This window comes from Triturus cristatus, chromosome 4_1, assembly GCF_964204655.1.
Source record: "Triturus cristatus chromosome 4_1, aTriCri1.1, whole genome shotgun sequence".
Classification (NCBI taxonomy): domain Eukaryota; kingdom Metazoa; phylum Chordata; class Amphibia; order Caudata; family Salamandridae; genus Triturus; species Triturus cristatus.
This window is the reverse complement of record NC_140585.1, coordinates 1,235,637,107-1,235,656,297: the sequence shown is the minus strand read 5'-3', so window position 1 is coordinate 1,235,656,297 and position 19,191 is coordinate 1,235,637,107. Positions and strand designations below refer to the sequence as shown.

Below are 19,191 nucleotides of genomic sequence, written 5' to 3'. Positions count from 1 at the left end.
ATGTGCACATGCACTCACCTGGACAGCCTGATGCCAAATTTGTTTACTTTGAGTTGTCATAGAAATAGGGGTTTGTTGCTTCTGGCTGCGGACCAGGCATGTGAGCACGAGGCTTCTTGCCAGCGTGCCGGAGATGCACCTTAACCCTGAATGTAAACGTCGCTGCGTCAGGTACCGAGCACTCCGACAGCTCTGCCATGGGCTTCTATCTTGACCCGCCGCACCCTTATTATTACAGGGGCGCCATAGCTCTGGCAGTGTGCCTCAATTCTGATTCCTGGGAAGCCACGCCCTCTGCTATTTCAGTACCAGGCGTGCACAGCTCTGTCAGTGTACCTCGATCTCGAGCTGCTGCATCCTCTGCTATTTCAGTTCCAGAGCGAGCATAGCTCCGGCAGTGTACCTCAATTCTCACATGCCGTACACTCTGCTCTTTCAGTACAAGGATGCACAGCGCCATATTCTCCTGTTTTAGATTCGGGCGCGCACAACTCTCTCAATGTACCTCAGTTCTGGAACTCTTAACCCTCGTCCATTTTTGAGACGCATCCTACCTACCTAAATCCAGACCCTCTGCACCCTGGGCTCCTATAGTCCCGGAACTCCTGCAGCTCAGCTCTGCCAATGTGTTTTAATGCGGAGTTGTCGCACCCTCCGCTGTACAATACAGGGGCACACTCACTTCAGACAGCGTATCTCAAACGGAACGAGCACACAATCTGTTGTTACAGAGCCACCACACTGTGCCAAAGTACCTCGACCAAGACCTTATACACCCTCTGCTGTTACACTAATGGGGTACACTCCGCTCTTCCGATGTACGCCAATCATGACCTGTGCACCGTAAGGTATTACAGTACTGAGGCATACTTGGTTCTGGCAGTGCCACTCTGTCCAGACCCGTTGGACCCTCGGCTCTCACAACCACCCACTATGACTCTCCATCTTTCTCAGGGTGACACCCACACACAGCCACTCGCCCCTACCCCACCCATGCCACCTCACTCCTAAGCTGCAGCTGTCACTATTCACTGACACGCACACACAATGTGTGTACATCTTGGCTTGCGGAACTTCCTGCTATTAATGTGTGTGCGTGCGCTCTTGTCCTCTCTCTCCCTCCCTCCCTCCCTCCCTCCCTCCCCTGCAGCACTGTGTGCTGGTTCACAGAACTACGATAGCACCTCAGTCATGACTGTGCCAGCAAGTCTGTTCAACACTACGGGTCTCACACTGATGATAATACTCTTGCTCTTCCGTTACATGTTAGGTCCCCATCTTCCCCTCCCAGGAAGGTGGGTCTAATGCTACATTTTCATATGGAGGGGACACGTCGAGTGTTTGTCACCTGTAACCCTCCCCGCCCCTACACACACACACACCCCTCTGCGACCCCGTTTTACAAAGACCGTGATTAACAACCCAGAAAAGTTATTCTCTAACCAAAAGAACAAGTTTGGTCAGAGAATAACTTTTCGGGGTGTATTTATTATCAACAGCATAAAGTCAAAGCACGACACATATGGATAGTTACTTACAAATGTATACACAAATATTTTGGAGCCAATACATAGTAAGCTATACATCAAATTACCCGCCATCCAGCCCTCGCCCCCAACGTGAGCCCCAACATCATAGTGGTTGAATGTCCCAAGAGGCGACTGTGAGAAAGTACCATCTTTCTTGCATGGTATGCCCCCACTTTTTGCTGAATTGCTGAATGTACTTTGACTGAGTGTACCCTGGACTCCTGCCAATCAGGCGCCCAGGGCCTATGTTCCTTCCCTAAAAACACAAATTGGCAAACCCTGGCCACATGTCAGCCCCTGGTAAATGGTATACTAGGTACCCAGGGCCTTGTGACCAGGGAACGCCTCGAAGGGCTGCAGCACTCATTGTGCCACCCTTAGAAGCCCTGTACCCTTACACACACACACACTGCCCTTGCAGGCTGGGTGTCTGGGTGCAAGACCAAACAGAGTCGACATGGCACACATCCCTGTCTGCCATGCCCATCACCTACACTTCCATGGCATGCATCAGCCACCCCTCTAGCTGGGTGCCCTATGCCAATGGTGTGGGCACAGGAGCAGGAGTCCTGTGCCCCTACAGTACCCAGGTCCATTCCTGGGCACTGTAAGTGCAGTGCTGCCATTTAAGAGTACATGGTGCTGAGAGCTCGTCAAACATGAACTCCACAGCACCATAATGGCAACACTGAAGACTGAGAAGTTTGGTATCAAACTTCTCAGCACATTAAACCCACACTGATGCCAGGGTGGGATTTAATGTACCAAGCACCCCAGAGGGCATCTTAGAGATGCCCCCTAAAACCTAACCTACAATCCACGTCTGTTCTGAGGCTGCCTAGGCTGCCACACAGCAGACATGTTGCTGGACCCCTGGGTAGGAGAGCCCCTTCTCTCCTGGGCCTGCAACAATGCACATCCTGGGCGAGGTGCTAAATCTCCTCCCCCAGGATGGGCAGGGGGAAGCTTCAAAGGCATGCCGCCTCTGTGAGCTTCCCCAGGCCACTGCAACCCCCCACTCTGGCGGGAAGCTTGGCCGGAAACCCCAAATAAGGACAGGGGATGTGCCAGCCTGCCAACTCCACCCCTCAGGTGGGGGAGGCGAGGTGAAGCACATTTCCGGGCTCTCGCCATCTTGAAGAGGGGAGGCCCTACCCTATCAGGACTAGGCTACTGCCCCCCTCCCACAGGAGAGAGGCAGGATAGGGGGTGTACCCACCCCAGGACAGGGACCCATTGGTCCCTGCCCTTCACCTACCTGTAACACCCCTAAATCTAGTATTTAGGGGCACCCTGAACCTTCCTTCCCCAGATTTCAGATTCCAAAATCCGAAGAAGAGCTAGAGCTAGAAGTAGAGGCTCTACTCAAAATCGACTTCTAATCCCTGGCAGCAGCCCGGAACCCAGCACACTCTGCACCAGCCAAGCCTGGCCTGTGCCCGAGTGAACAAAGACCACGAGGATGACCCCACGGCGACTGTGACCCCGAGTCTGGCACCCAGGGACCTCCCTCGACACTCCGGAAGAAGCCTTCAGCCTCAGAACAAGGTGCCCCCCCAACCGCGATCAACAGAGGGTAAGATTTCCCGACACCAAAAGGCACCCTGGTGCCCCGCGGACCCCTGTGCCCAATCCCGGGGTACCTACCTATCCTCCAACTACCCAACTTACCTCTCGAAGTGGTGGTGGCACCTGAAGAATCCTCGTCCCACAGCTTGCAGTCTTTTTCTAAACCGGAGATTTCCCATTGAAATCAATTGAGCGCCCGAAGGCTCCAAAGCACCCTGCACCCAGCCGCCCGAGTGGCCCTGGCAGTGCAACCTCTACACCTATCTACTTCCCCACTTGCCCTGAGTAAGTGATCAGGAGCCCCTCTCCCACAGCCGCGTGGCCTGCTAGTCAGCAGCCACCAACCAAGGCCCCCGATCTCTCTTAGGATAACATTGGGCCTAACTCTCTCTGCACCCGGCCGCCCTTGTGCCGCTGAGGGTGAACCAACTGTACCTACCTGACCCTGGGAGACCCCTAAGTCTATGCCCAGAACCTGAACTCTGCCAGTCGAGTACTTACCTTTAAACCGATAACTCAATTTTCTCCATAGGGTAACATTGACTGGCTTTTCCTGAAATTTCTTCTAAGTGTGGACTTTTCAAAACTTAAAATATTCACCAAAAATCAGCCGAGTAACGAAAACGAAAATACTCACCTGCTCTTAGGTGAGCTCCCAGTGCTGGATCTTGGTGCCCAGCACTTGACTCTGAAAAATACTTACAACTGTACTTGCCACTAGTAACCCAATTTTCTCCCATAGGAAATCATTGACTGTTTTTCTGTGAAATTTATTCTAAGTGTCAATTTCTGCAATCTTGAAATATTCTTTAAAAATCGTATCCTATCTGAAAACGTAATTACTTACCTGTTTTGGATAAAGGTCCCAGTGCTGAGTCTAGGCACCCAGTACTGGATTACAAAAGTAACAAGAACATACTGTACCTGCAACTTGAATTTTCTTCTATAGGGAATCATTGACTGTTTTCTATGAAATTTCTTCTAAGTGTCAACTTTTAAAATAGCAAAATATTGTCTAAAAATCATCACATTAATTAAGTCTACTTCTATCCCTTGATTCCAAGTACTGACCCAGGACTGAATCTAGGATCAAGTCCTGGAATTTCAAAAGTCATCCTAAAAGTAATCTGTGGCAAATAACTTGAAACTTCCATTGAACTCAATGCATTATTGTGTTTAGAATTGTGTTGCCTATTGCAACCACTTGTAACTTTCTACAAAAGTCAATTGCATATTGCAAAAGTATTTATATAAAGCATTTCATTCTGAGAAAGTATATTTTAATACCTATTGTTGGTTCTAAAATAAAACAAGCATATCTTTTTTATATATAAACCATTCGCCTAGAGTTCAGTTATTGAGTGTGTGAGACCATTTGCTGGCTGAGTGTGTGCAACAAATGCTTTACACTGTCCTCTGATACTGCCTTACTGCTCGACCAAGCTACCACTTTAGAGAGTAAGGTTATATCTAACTTTAGCCTCTGCCAAACCTCTGGAGACTGTGGACTCTGTACACCCTGTACCTATTTGGGAACAGTATATACAGAGCCACTTTCTCACAGCAACACAGAACAAACATGCATTGAAAATGCAATAGGTCTCGCCTTTGATTAAGTTAAAGCCATTTGCTTTGCTAATGGTATTGTATAGCAAAGCAAAGGGCTTTAACTTAATGAAAGGTGAGACATATTGCATTTTTAATGCTTGTTTTTGTTGGGCACGGGGAGAGTACGTTTTTTTGCCCAGAATCACAAGATGTTGAGCATCGTTGCTGAGACTTGAACCCGGTTCCCCAGCTTCGAGATCGACCGCTTTAACCGTAAGGCTGCATCCTCTGTTTCTGGTTGATACTCTAACTACAGATTACTCACTCCCCTCCCACCACCCTGTTCTGTGGAATGTTCTCCTTTTCAATCTATAAATGTCCAAATTTTGGATGTGCACACTGGTGCGTCTAATCTGTTGAGGGCGTACACAAGTTTACGAAATAAACTCTTGTCAGTGCGCGCAGGAGCACTGTTTTTTGAATTGCCAGATCTAGTCTGGCACATGGGGTGTCAGAACGCCATTCAGAGGGCCATGGTGCAAGCAGGACTTACTGAGTCCAATAGTGGGGGTTGGGGCCTTTTACTCCTAATATGCTGGGGTCCGACCTACTATGGATCCTGAGCAGCTGGCAGGGATGTGGAATTCCTATAGCCCGATGCTCAGGCCGTATTGTTTGGGGTCAAGGGCAAAAAGTTTTCATGTGTGTTTTGTCCAAACCCCTTCCAGCACATACCCTTTGACCGCCAGTTTACAGTACCACGTTATGGATCAGAGAAAGGCATTGTCTGCAGTTAAGGTAATATTTGTGTCCATGAGTTAATGCTGTTCAAACTTGTGTTTATGGTTCGTTATTGCAAAGCCTTTAATATTGTCAGCTCAGACTGCACCTCTGACAGTGTTTTCTGCATAAAAATATGTGCGCACATTTTCAAAGTTTAGTAATGTGAGGCTATGTATAATGCTCCCAGAATATTCTGATTAGATGCAAATATTTGCAGAAGTTTGAAACCAAGATGGAGGATTCTTTGCTTTCAAAATAAAATGGTCACAAAAAATGCAAGTAGGAAAAAAAACATTGCTAAACTACTGTAGAGTTTTAGGTACTATTTCTTTGCGGCATTGTTTAGTAAAATATGTTGATGTATGCTAGTATTTCCCCCAAAAATATTCATTATGGAAAATCGGTGTAACCAATTTCAATAAGATCAATGAAAACATACAACATTAACAAGCATTGGCAAAGCCAGTGGCGCTGAAATTGATGGTCAGCCTTTTGGTTTTGTCAATGTGTGACTTGTTTTGGCATGGATTTTGTCAAACCTTACTGGTATTGGAGTTGCCAGGTCCTCACCATTACACCAAACATTGGCAAATGCAAATATTGTTTTGGTCTCAAGAAGCAGACATTGCTACAGTAGTTCCTGGCACTGAACGCAACTCATTTGTGTGCTGATATGCTCCTTGTGAAAGAGTAGAATGTTGCATGTGTAGAACTGCTCATGCGAACATCTTAGTGTTTTCAAGTTCACTTTACCTCCAAACACTTTACATCTACCTTCAGCCCCAGTATGTAGATCTTCTGAAACGTGGCAACATCGGTATCAGCTGCCCTTCCGCTTCTCCACTGGTTACCTATTGAGAAGGGTATACAGGCCCGCATGTTTTTAAGCTTTGGTTTCGTTGGTATTTTCTGCCAAGCTCCATTCGTTCAGAATCAGCATGCAATATCATTGTTCCTGGAGTAAAAGGAGCAAAATGGCGCAGGAGAAGTTTTATAGGCAGCACTTCCTGTCTCTGGAACAGTCTTTCCTTATTCCTGAAAAAGGAAACTGACCTCCTCCTGCTTTAGAAAAAAACTAAAAACCTGGATTTTCGGTCTGTAGGAGTCTCTAAACCCTGGCCCGCCTTCTAACCTGGCATTGCCCTATTAGCAAGCTTGCGTGCCCCGACACCTTAGGGTGGTAGTGCGCGTTTATGATACATTTTTACTTCAGTTCACTCCCTTGGATTCCCCGCTAGACCTCACTCCCTCCTAAACTCTTTTCTCCCTCATAGGTCGCACTGGTCTTTGCAAGCACTAGTGCTCCAGGCTCCATGGGCAGGTGGTCTTGGATTATCTGGGTGTTATCCCCTCACCTAGTTGGGAGACTAGCAGGCCTTGGTCTCCAGTCACAGGCCGATGTCTTGCAGATCTTCTTCTCCTCGCTCAGCTCGAGTGACTGCTTGACAGATGGCAATTTTTGTGGTCTTCAGCTGCCCTTCTTAAAATCACATTTGGTGTCTAGAAATGGATTATGAGCCTGAATCTTTGAAGTTTTATGTCTAGAGGTTCCCAACTGGATGTCAGCCACACTGATGTGTATCAAAGGCTACCCCAGCACCTCGGCCCTACTCTTTATGAATCTTATATGTCCCATCTGCTTTCTGAGATTGGCTTGGGCACCTTCCTTGTGACCTTCCTGTCTATCAAATAGCTACAGTGTCTGAAACTGCATTGTCTGAAAAAACAATTAATTCTCAGTGCTTGTATTTCACTGTTCATTTCACTTTGTTTCTCTGCTAGAATGGAACATCTCCCCACATTTGACAGGATGAAATGTAAATATCCACATTGGTTATATAACATTTAACACCAGAGGATTTTTAGGCGCTGTGCATTTTTGACATTAAGGGAATTGAGATGGTAGGTGGTAAGTGGGGAAGGTAGGAATAGAACCCATTAACCAGCTCACACCACATTGACTTGTTCAGTTACTAGATCACAAGGATAAGCTTGCAGAACCACAGGGAAAACAGGAGATTTCCAAACATGCAAATGCCATGAAAGGCCTGGAGTGCTGGGACACATACAGTTGTGTGTGTTACACTGGCCTTTGATTACCAGGCATGTTGTGACTGTGTCCCCTGCCCTATTTTCTTTTTAATGTGTTTCATTTTTCCTCATATTAAAAGAGTAGAAGAGGCACATGAATCTGACATTAGCTAATTATGATCTCTTACCGGCTTTGCCATAAAAACTAAACTTTCGGGTATTCTGAAGTTTATGATCTGTTCACCTTGTCCCATACTCACTGTACTAAATGTATCGAAACTCTCACCCCTTCTATTCCTTGATTAAGGTTTTGCAGAGATGTGTGTATGAAAGGTGGTATGATGGTGTGATGGATTGGCTGTGTGGGTGCATATGAGTGGCTCATTGTTATATAATGGTGTTATGCATGTTGGTAAATATGTGCATATACAGTAGTGTGTTGCAATGCATGATGCCTGTTGTGGTGGTGCATAATTATCTATCTATGATTGTGGTGGCATTACCACCGTTACTTCTTTAGTAAGTTGCAATGTGATGTGTTTGAGTGAATGCTTTATTATGTTAGTAAGTGTCTAAAAGTATGTATGATTGCATGCCGTAGTTCTTGCATTCACACTGGTAAATGTTGATTCTATGGGTGTTTGAAGGTCATTGTGTTCACATACGATGGTTTGTGCTGTGTAAAGGGTTTCGTGAATGTTTTCTATTGCGTGTATTTGAATGTATGACCTTAGATCTGTTGGTGTATGATGGCAAATGTTTGGGTATAGGATTGTGGCTGTTGTTTTTAAAGACTTACATTGCAGGGTTTGGGCATCTGGCTAGGCTGTGTACTGTTGGTTTGAGACCAGAAATGAAGGGAGCAACTTAACTTAGGAATTTACGATCATTCACATTTTTATGGTGAAGGTAATGGAAACCTATTCCTTCAACAGTCTTAACTACTGTACAACTTTTTTTTTAAATCAACTTTGTCTTATTGATTTTTCTCAAACAAAACTGGGCAGAAAACAAAAAAAAAAACCAAGCAGTCCAATAAAATTTGCAGTACAGTCAAATATATTGTCCATTCACGCCTAGTCCGCATCACCACCACCACCACCACCTAAACGACACCGGGGAAAAGCAGAGCACAGCGATCATGAATAATACACAACAGGAGGAACGAATCAAGGCATCATCTTACCATAAAGATATATATCAAGAGGGCATAACACATCACAGTCAGCTTCCATAGCACACACAGTGCAGCATACAGCCATCACTCCTCAACGTCCGAATCCTCTCCCAAGCTCACGTCTCCATTTTCATTAAAGGCATTGAGCATCAATTCCCAGGCCATGATATCATCCTCAGCGTTGTCATCCATGAGTATGAGACGCATTTGGGCCTCCTCTGCAGCTTCCCATTCACACAGGTCCCTGTGCCATAAACTCAAATGCGGAAGCCTATCACTCATCCACCCGATGGCCACCCTTCTCTTAGCCAATAGCTACGCAAGCTGAGCAAGCCTGTAAGGGTTCTTACAACCCCTGGATCTCACCACCATTCCTAAAAGACCGTCCAGAGGTGCATGGGAAATCTCCAGGCCAGTCACCCGTCCTATAGCAAGTACCACCGATTTCCAAAAGTCATGCACCCCTGCACAGATCCAGGTCAAGTGCAGACATGTGGCCCTGACCTCCCCACAACGTGCACAGCCAGCACCCTTCGAGGGGTCTGTTCTCTAAAAGTGCTTGGGAGGAACATATGTGCAAAGCAAAAAATTAAAATGCAGAAGTTTGAACCGGTGATTACATGATACCCTCTTCACCAATTTGTGCGTATGGGCCAATCTGCATCTGTAACCGGCTCACCCAGGTCCTCGTCCCAAGCACCCCTTGCTGCACACCCCGTGGGCTCCATATCTGCCTGCACCGCGCCATAAAATAGGGTTGAGGTGCCTCCCATCCCTCCCCCCAGTAATAACCCACCTAACACATGGGAGGGTCAACCAAGCCCACACTTCCCTCAGAACACGCTCCAGTTTGGCATAATGAAGAAAGTGACTGGGGCCCCCCACAAATGTCTCCTGTGCTTCCTGAAATCAATCTAAAAAACACCTCCCTATAGACAGATTCCCCGTTACTGCACACTCCAACAACCTTCATAGTTTCATGGATGTATCGTCGTCTGTTAGATTTGGGGGTCTCTAGTTGGCAGAGGTAGGTGCCTTTGACAAATAGGGACCCTTGCGTCTAGTCAGGGTAAGGGGTACGCTCCTAAAATAACCCCTGCTCACCCCCTTGGTAGCTTGGCACGAGCAGACAGGCTTATCTTAGAGGCAGTGTGTAAAGCATTTGTGAACACATACAGTAACCCAGTGACAACACTACAGATGGACACCACACAAGTTGTATATTAAAAAGTATTCTTTATATAGTCTTATCACAAGACCACAAATGACAAAAAACCACAATACTGTACTTAAAATGGTAGAATTAGCTTAATTCTCTTTAGATGTTAAAATGCTACACTTTGAGTTCAATGTACCTCTGGATGCGTAACGCTATACAACGAAAATGTTGCAGGGAAGGTGTTGCGTCGGCTCCTTACACGCAGGAACGGTGATGCGTCTGTTTCTTACTGCGCTTCCGTGGTGATGCGACCCGCAACGCGGTGATGTGATGAAGATCCGGTGCAATGAAACAAAGATGGGGTCTTCTTTTTGATGCGACATGATGCGTGCACGCCAGACGGACGTGCAGTGACTCAACGATTCTTCTGAGCCGCGACAGGCCCTGCGACACGCTTCTCCGGTGATGAGACGCTTCGGCGAGGCGATGTGACAATTGCAGCGGCGACACCCTTGTTCAGTGATGCGATGACAGTGGCTGCGGCAGCGATACGCTTCTTCGGTGTTGCGAGACCCTTCTGCGATGCTATGCTACAGCGGCGACATCCTTGTTCAGTGATGTGACGACAGTGGCTGCTGTGGCCACACGCTTCTTCTTCGTGAGTCGCGCTTCCAGCTCCTTGCGACATGCAGTCCCTCAGAAAGCCCAACACAACTGCAGGCACTTCCAAAGAACTCTTGGGGTGATGGTGGTTGAAGTCTGTTGTCCCTGAGAGTTCAGCAGGAGGCAAGCTTTCTCAAGCCCTTGGAGATCCTTCACAAGTTGAATGAAGTACACACAAAGTTCCTTTCTCCTCTCTTTGGCAGTCAGGCAACCACTGCAGGCCAATCCCCCAAGCAGCACTTCAGCTAGGGATAGTCTCTCCTCGGACTCTCTGGTTCCTCTCCTCAGCAAAGGTTTCTTCTTGTTTCCCAAAAGTGATCTAAAGTTCTTGGGTTTGGGTCCCAATATTTATACTCTGATTCTCTTTGTTCTCTGAAGGCAGAGAGGCCTTTGCCTAGTCCAAACCAGTTCTGGTCAGTCCTGGAGCACTTTGTTGACATGACTCCTTCTTTCTTTTCACAGTGCAGGGCAGAGACATCAGACGCACCACAGGAGGTGGAGCCAGCATTGTGGAGGGAAGGCACAGCCCTATTCAGGTCCCAGGTGCAACTCCTCCCACCCATCTACATGCAGATCTTTCTATTCAGCCCTGTGCTGACTCACCCTGTCTCCTGGCATCACCCAACCCCTGTCACTCAAACTCCAGACAAGGAATACACAATACACAACCTAGCAGAGGCAGGCTTGGATGGTTAGACCAGAAAATACCTACTTTCTAAAAGTGGTATTTTCAAACAAAGAATGTTAAAATCAACTTCACTAAAAGATGTATTTTATCATTCTGAGTTCAGGCACACTAAATTCGAATTTCTACCATGTTCCCTGAGTCACTTAGGATTATAAGATGTAATACTCTAACTGCCCATTCTGGCCTATGGGGAACAGGTAGCCTTGCAATAGTGAAAAACGAAAAAGTCTGTAATTCACTATTAGGACATGCCACGCACACCAGGGCATGTCCTACCTTATACTTACAATGCACACTGCCCTTGGGCCTACCATAGGGGTGACTAATATGCAGAAAAGGGAAGGTTTAGGGACTGGCAAGTGGGTGCACTTGCCCAGTTAGCATGGCAGTACCAGACTGCCCATAGGCTCTACAATGGCAGACCCGAGACACACTTTTACAGGCTGCTTCTGTGGGTGGCACAACCAGTGCTGCAAGCCCACCAGCAGCATTTGGTTTACAAGCCCTGGGCACTCCTGGTGCACTGTACTAGGGTCTGACAGGTAAACCAAACTAGGCAAACATGGAATCACTAATCCATACATCAATTTACCATAGGGAGCACTTGCACTGTGGCACTGGATAGCAGTGGCACAGTGCCCAAAGCATCTATAACCAGCAAAAACATGAGGCAACAGCAAAAAAATGGAAGGGAGACACACGCCAAGGTGCCAGGTCTAACATAGTCTATTGCCCAAAATGGGTTGGCTCTCTTTCGAACTGGGCCCTATGTAACCCTTTGGTGACCAGTCTCCCACACACCTGCAGTCTGACGCACCAGGTGAGGAACTGCGTGGTCAGCACGACACACCTCTCATGAGTAGCCGTGCAAGAGTGTCTCCCTCCCCGACATATCCACATATAGTCTCTTCTCCCAATTGACAGAAACAACCTTTCAACTTAATTGTTTTATGGAGTTTGTTTTAAATGAACCATTCAAAAATAAATAAAACTCCACCTTGTAGCAGACCCCATGACTTAAGTCTTACCATCAGGCCCTGTAATTACTCAAGGAAGCTTAAACTGAGATGTTTGCGAGAATCATTAATTGTTTGTAAGTAAAAACATGCATGATAGTGTGACTAAATTCTTAGTGACATTGTAGTACCTTGGTAAATGCGTGTTCTTACAGTGGTTAATTTTTTGGTATTTAATGGTGGTAGAATGATGCTGGATGTGTGCATTAACAGTAGTAGGTGTTGGATGTATGATAGTAGTTGTGCTGGCATATGTTAGTGGCAGTGTGAGCATTTAATGAGTATTTATACATAGGTTGGGGGATATGTAGAGGGCTATGGATTTCTGAAAAGGGGTGTGTGGGCATATACTGTTGGTTGTGTGGAAATAAAATGGTGTGTATGTGCTTGGTTGTGGATGGTATGGGGTTTTGATGGGTTTATGGAAGTATGTTTGTGGGTGTGTAAGCATGGCCGGATGTTTGAATGTATTTAGACATATATGTTTGTGCAGACTTATAATTGCAGCTGTATGGTAATGTATGATGTTGTAAGGGTTGCCGTATGATGTGTTGACGCGTTTATCAAGGTGGGCATGCAGGAAAATTATGGTTGGTGGGTTTGCATATGGTGGCTTGTCCACAAATGAAATTAGTTGTGTGAACATATGATCATGGGTGTATTGGTGTATAGTGGGTTCTTTTTCTTCAGAGTTTTATATAGCGCGAACTTGACCCGAATCCAATCGGGTATCAGAGCGCTTTACATAGCACCAGTTACGTTACATTAGGACACACATTCATTCTTTGTTAGGCACTGGGAGATTAAGTGATTTGCTCAGAATCACAGGATGTTCAGCGTCATTACTGAGACTCTAACCCAGTTCCCCAGGTTCGAGGTCGAGCGGTTCGGTAGACCTAGGATGTGAGTTGTATTGCCATAAGAATTTTGTGTTTTGTGTATGATGTTGCTTGTGTGGATGCATAAAAGCAGGTGTGTTGGCATATGAGGGTGGGTGTACTGGATGTGATCTTAGTGTGGATGAATGATTGTGAGTGTGTTTGCTTGTGGTGGATGTGTTTAACTATAGCAATTGTCATGTTGGCGTATGATATGGAGATGTTGGTGTATAATGTTGGTTTTTTGTACATACAGTATATGGTGTGTGGCGGTATGGTGGTTGGTATACTAAATTTTACAGCCCAGCCTTCCTCCTACCACTCCCCACCTGGTGCATTTATACATGAAGTGAAACAAGTTACTGAGGCGGAGATTTAAAGAAAAACTATATTTGAGGCATGTGTGCTCTAGATAACACATGCTTTGCATACTCCTGTCATCTAGTGTAAGGTCCGGATGTTTGCAAGTTGTTTTGCTTCGAAGAAGTCTTTCTAGTCATGAGGTAAGGTGACACCTTTCGGTGATCAAGCGCATGGGCATTGACTCCATTGTCCGGTTTTATTTTTCCGCCATCGGGTTCGGACGTGTTTTGCTGCGATTCGGTTTGAAAACAGCTCTTCGGGTTCCCCTCTGTGCACAATCCACTGTACCCTCTATGGTATTGTTTCCGTATGCATTTCCCTGTTCTCCTCGTACCATATTGCTCGACAAACTCCATTTTCGACCAAAAAACCTCATGGGCAGCAGTCAGGCCTAGCCACGTCGGTCCAGCCTTCTGCCGATGGAACAGACTCCATTCCAATTCTATTCTCGGTGCCAAGCCAAATATCCTCGCACTGACCTACATCAAGTTTGTAACTAACTTGTGTGGTTCTCTCCGGACCACAAGGAGGAAGCCTGTGACGCTTTTAAGTCGTTTTGGTCCAAGAACACACTACGCGATCATCGGGCTCAACAATGAGAAATGCAACGCCAAAGCATCCAACACACTCCGGATATCTTCGGGGAAGAATTTGACCAAGAAGAGATCGAAGCGTCCACCGCAGAAGAGGAGGACCTCTCTGTTCCAGAGTCCGATTCTGAGCTTGAGATCGTTCTGGAGTCCGAAGATGTGCCTCTGGGACAGGGTGCAGTGAGTACTGAAGACCCCTTGCCCCTAAATCCTTTTCCAAAACTTTAAGGCTACGGCACCACCTCTGCCTTCTGGCCAAGGTCGGCACCGATACAAATTTTCCGATGCCCCGCCTCTCGGCTCAGCACCAAAACAAACCGTCGCGCCTTCCGGCTCGGGACGAGTTGGCCGAAATTACCTTTTTGTATCCAAAATCATCGGGCTCCAAGGACAAATCTGGTTCAGGGCCGAAACACTCCGCTTCAAAAATCAAACATGCTTCGGAACCAAATGCCTCTACTTCAAAACACAAACACGCTTCGGAGCCGAAACATTCCACTACCAAAGACAAGTCGATTTAGACGCTGAAATCTAAGGACCGTGTTCTTGAGCCTTCAGAACCAATTTTAGATGTTTTTAAGGCCAAATTGGATCCCAAACAGAAAAAATATTAATCGCGATAGTGGACTACAGCAAAACACAAGCTTTCTGCAGAGGACACTGCTGATAAGATTCCCTTGAAGAAGAAAAAAGATATGGCTACCAGCCCTGTTTATCCAGCCCCTCAACCCTCTCGATCCTCACCATCTTCTCCTCAGTTAATAACTGAAAGATCCCTTACACAGAACACCTCGGGGATCTCCACATACAGTTCCAGATGTGGATCATGGTGATGACTCATTTGCCTGCAGACCCATGGAACGATTACACCATTGACCCTCCAGCAGACAGTGACCCAGACCTTTAGCCCGCAAAGCCATGACCACCAGATGATAATATGGCTTATCAGCTTGTTGCTAGACCAGTAGAGTATCATGGGGTGCCATTATATAAAGAAACATTAGAGGAGGACTTTTTATTTGAAACAATTGAGTACACACACAGGTCAAGTCAAACACTTCCTATGCTTGAAGGCATGATGAGGCATGCAGATGATATCTTTAAAGACACTTTCCAAGCACGTATTGTAACTCCAAGAGTACATAAAAAAAATATAAACCCTCACCATCGGATCCTGTGTTTATAAAAGGGCAAATATCTATTGACTCCCTAGTAGTGTCCAATGCTTGCTAAGGAGCTAACTGTCAAACCTCTGGGGATGCGGGCGGATGGGAACCTTCTTACATATCATATGGGATTGTGATCTCATACAATGATACTGGCGGGATGTGCACGCAATTGCTGCACTGAACATGACCATTCGCTTGGAGGCCATACGGTGCCTCCTAAACATGTGGGAGCCCACAGACATTAATGTAGCACAGAAAACCTGGGTGACGCTGGGCCTCATGATAGCCAAGCGTAATATTGTACAGCTTTGGGGCGCTGACCATGCCCCGGTAGTTGGGGACTGGATGAGCGACGGACTGGTGCATGTTCAGAGAGAAAACCGTGTACCTGGCAAGAGGCTGCCCCCGAAAATGGGTTTCCATTTGGACTGCTTGGAATGCCTATAGAGGGAACATATACACCCCCCCCACCCCCCCCCCCCTCCCCCAAGACTACCTGAACTGGAGGTCAATGATTCGCCATAAAATGCTACACAGTTGAATTGTAATATTAGCTGATTGACTCTGCGTGTGTATCAACATTATGAACACTCGATGTACCTATGTTAAGGATTCATTGTTCAATAAAAAGAATAAAAAAATAAAAAAAACTCTGGGGATGCAACTCCCCCAGATAAAGAATCCAAACTTATCCAGTATTGGGGTATTTTTCATAGATTCACATGCCTGAATCATTTCCCGTCGCCGAGGCGGGAGTCCCCGGTAAATAAAAAGTAGTGCCAAAAGTGTTAGTAGTAGTAGTAGTAGGCCCAAAGAAAAGGCCTAAAGCCTAGATCTTAGCAGCCTATCTACCTCATTATGCAAAATAACCAAGAATTTGGTAACAACCAATTCGACACCAGCATCCTTCTAGAACCCTCTCAGCAGAGCCAGTTCTCCTCAGATTTTCACCGCACGTCGTGTGGAAGGGAGTCTCCCTGAGTGCCACTCAGTTTTCAACTTTCTTCAGCATGTCTGACAAGAAGGCCTTGTTCAAGTCCTGCAGAATCTGCGCCAGGAAGAGAGTCCATGTTGATGATCAACATTTGGATTGCATCTACTGCCTCTACCCAAAACATGAGGCAAAAGATTGCAAAATTTGCCGCACCTTCCCTACCAAGACTCTTGGGGATAGGGAGGCGAGAGTGCTGTTTTGGCTTAAATCCTCTTTAGGTGAGGAGGATGACAGAGCCTCTACTTCTAGCAAGAGAGCTAGATCGCATGACAGCTCTTCCAGTGAAGGGAAGAAATGCCATAAATCTTCCCATTCTACTTCTGATTCTGTTCAGAGGAGTTCCATCATTTCCTCTGAATAAGCGCTCGCTCCTCAGGATTCTGCTGTCAAGGACTCTAAAACTGAGTAAAAGCCTTTCAAAGTCTCTGGCTTTCTCTCCGTCGACGATTGCTGTCACTTCTTCTAGTCCTTTATTGACGGAAACCATCTCGACGATGTCCATTACCTCTCCTATTTTGTCGACTAGGATTACTATCCTGTCAAAAAAGCCCGTCGTCGAGGGTTTGGAGAGCTCCCTCACAGTGGCGAAGAGCTCTTTACACCTGGTTGTGCTGGCTTCTGTGCGGTCTGCTAGGGTGATCTTCTTTGTTACAGGAGGCGCTGGTACTGGTTGAATGTTGTCTCTTTGCTGGTGTGTCACTTCCTTTCGAGTTGGCGGCAGTGACGATTGGTGGATTTCAGCTCTGCTGTGAACCAGCTGGTTCTGCCGGCCTGGCCTTTTGGATTTGGCTGGCATGGTGGGGCGATCGTGTCGGCGTGTTCTATGATCCACTGGAAGACGTTCTTCACAGCCTGTTCTGGGTTGAAAATAATGCCTGGGAGGTGAGTTGAGAGCGTTGTTCCACTGGTCTTCTGATATGTTTTTCCAGCTTCTTTGTGTGGAGCTGGGGGGCATAGGTTGGGCCTGAGATGCAGTGGATGCAGCCTAAGCAACAGGAGCAAATACTAAATACAAATAACACAGTTTAAATGAAAAGCAGATTTTTACTGGGACTCAAGTAAGATGCCAAGTGGTGAACTGCAGCAGTGGGGGAACAGCAATGTCGACTCCGTTGTGGAGCTCTAGTCTTGGTCTAGTCTGGTTTGCTGTCTGTAATGAGGCAATTTCAAATGCTTCCCAAATCTGGAACCTGTTTTCCTCAGCTCTATGTTCAGATGACTGGATTTTGTCATGCTTCGGGATGGACCTATGCCCTTGTTTGGTCTGAAGAAAGTCTTTTACTCTAAGAAATGCATATTTTAAATTTTGAATTTCCTGTTACAAAAAATGCATGTGCCACATACTATATAAATATTTAATTGCCACCGTAAAATTATTCTTTTCAATTTACCGGCTTAAGCATTCTCGTTGACAATGTAAAATTATTATTTTCAATTTATCGACTTTAGCATCTCCCACCTGTGGAATTAGAAAATATTTGTATTGTGCTACCAAAGAAATCATTTCACTCTTATGTTTCAGCTATTATGTCCCGGCTATTGACCTCTTATTTTGAACTTCTGATCATTGGGCATGCCCCTCCAAATGATGCTGTTTCAAAGAGTTGGTACTATACTACATCAGTGCTCTTAAAGGTCATACACCCCTCTCACCCCATCCCCTCCTCCGTTGTTACCCTGTCTCACATGTCCAAGTGATCTGCCCCTCTATCCCTTGGTCAGTACGAGCTTAAAGTTACCCCATTTTTTTGTTGTTGTTGCAGCTATTCAAGAACTTGGGTTGCTTGATAATACATTCTATTTATGGAAATTCCAACCCTCTTTTATTGGGGGCTTCAACTAACAAACTGTGAAGGCTGCCCTAGCTTTCTGGCCACCCCTTGTGGATTTCATTAGATGGCATGTAAGGTTTTTAAGGTGACCCTCAGTTTATCTGACTGTCCTCACCCTGAGTGTGATGAAGCATGTACCTAACGCTGCTTCCTTTTAGTTCTTCTAAGATTGTGAGTGTTTGGACTCCCTGTAATGCTTCTGCCTTTGCTGTACCTGTTTTTCAGTAGAAAAGGTTGCAGTGCTACCTGTAAAGTTTGTGTGCTAGAGAAAATGTGCTGCCAATCCTCTAATGCTCTTGTTTTGTGTGTGGGAGAAACTTGCACTGCTGCTTTAAATGCAATACCTATTCTTTGTATTGTGGGCATTTTGTTTTCCTGATGACTTTGCTCAAACAGTGCAGCTGAACCCTTTATTACTTACTGAGTGATACTTGTACTGCCATTACTAGTGTTGCTTGTTGCTAAGACCTGCTCTACTGCTGTCTGTTCTTTCCTTTTGTGCTTGTCTGCAAGGCTTGTATCACTGCCAAATGTGTACCTTTGCATTGTATGCTGGAAGACTAACCTGCTGCAGCTGCCTGTACCATATGTAGGGATTGTTCTAGGAAAGCTTAAACTGTTGCAACCCAATTTACATCGTATTAAGGAACCTTGTGCGACCTTTTTCTAATGCCTTCAATTTTCCACTATTTATGAGCACTAGAAAAAAAATAGTCGTACTAGACCATTGATTTTCAATTAGCCTCCATTCACGGTGAATCGCATAATGACTCCATGAAAATGTTAACGCCTGTAGGCTACCTCGCTGACGCGTGGTAGCCCACTTAAGTAGTACTGCCATCTCACCTCCAGCCATTAGGTTAATTGTACGGTTTGAGGCTTATTGATCAGATCGCGCCTGGCTTTAGCCGACATCTGCTGTAGGTCCTTCTGCTCAACCAGTGTTTTGTACTAATGTGTTATAGGTGTCCATTGTGGATAGTGGTGTGAGAGGAACCATTGCAGTTGGACTGGTACCCCAGTACTACAGTTTGGACCACCAGCCAGGATGGCTGCCCGATTCCGTCGCTTACCACGCGGATGATGGCAAGTAAGTTGGGTCTGATGATTAAGTTGGATCTGATGATTAAGTTTGCACATTGTGGTTTGTTAGTACGTCTGTCAATTAAAGGTTAAGCTTCTTGTCTACCAGTGCTCCTGTT

The 19,191-nt window shown here is 46.0% G+C and overlaps 1 protein-coding gene across 3 annotated transcripts in view; it reads left to right on the top strand.

The window, feature by feature from the left end:
* The window catches only part of SPRYD3 (SPRY domain containing 3), a 324,679-nt gene that overhangs the window by 129,787 nt on the left and 175,701 nt on the right, over positions 1-19,191 (top strand). For all 3 annotated transcript variants that reach the window (XM_085654647.1, XM_085654645.1, XM_085654646.1), the window contains exon 4: positions 18,955-19,079. In XM_085654647.1, the coding sequence (XP_085510773.1) occupies positions 18,955-19,079 (125 nt within the window). The remainder of the gene's footprint in view (positions 1-18,954; positions 19,080-19,191) is intronic.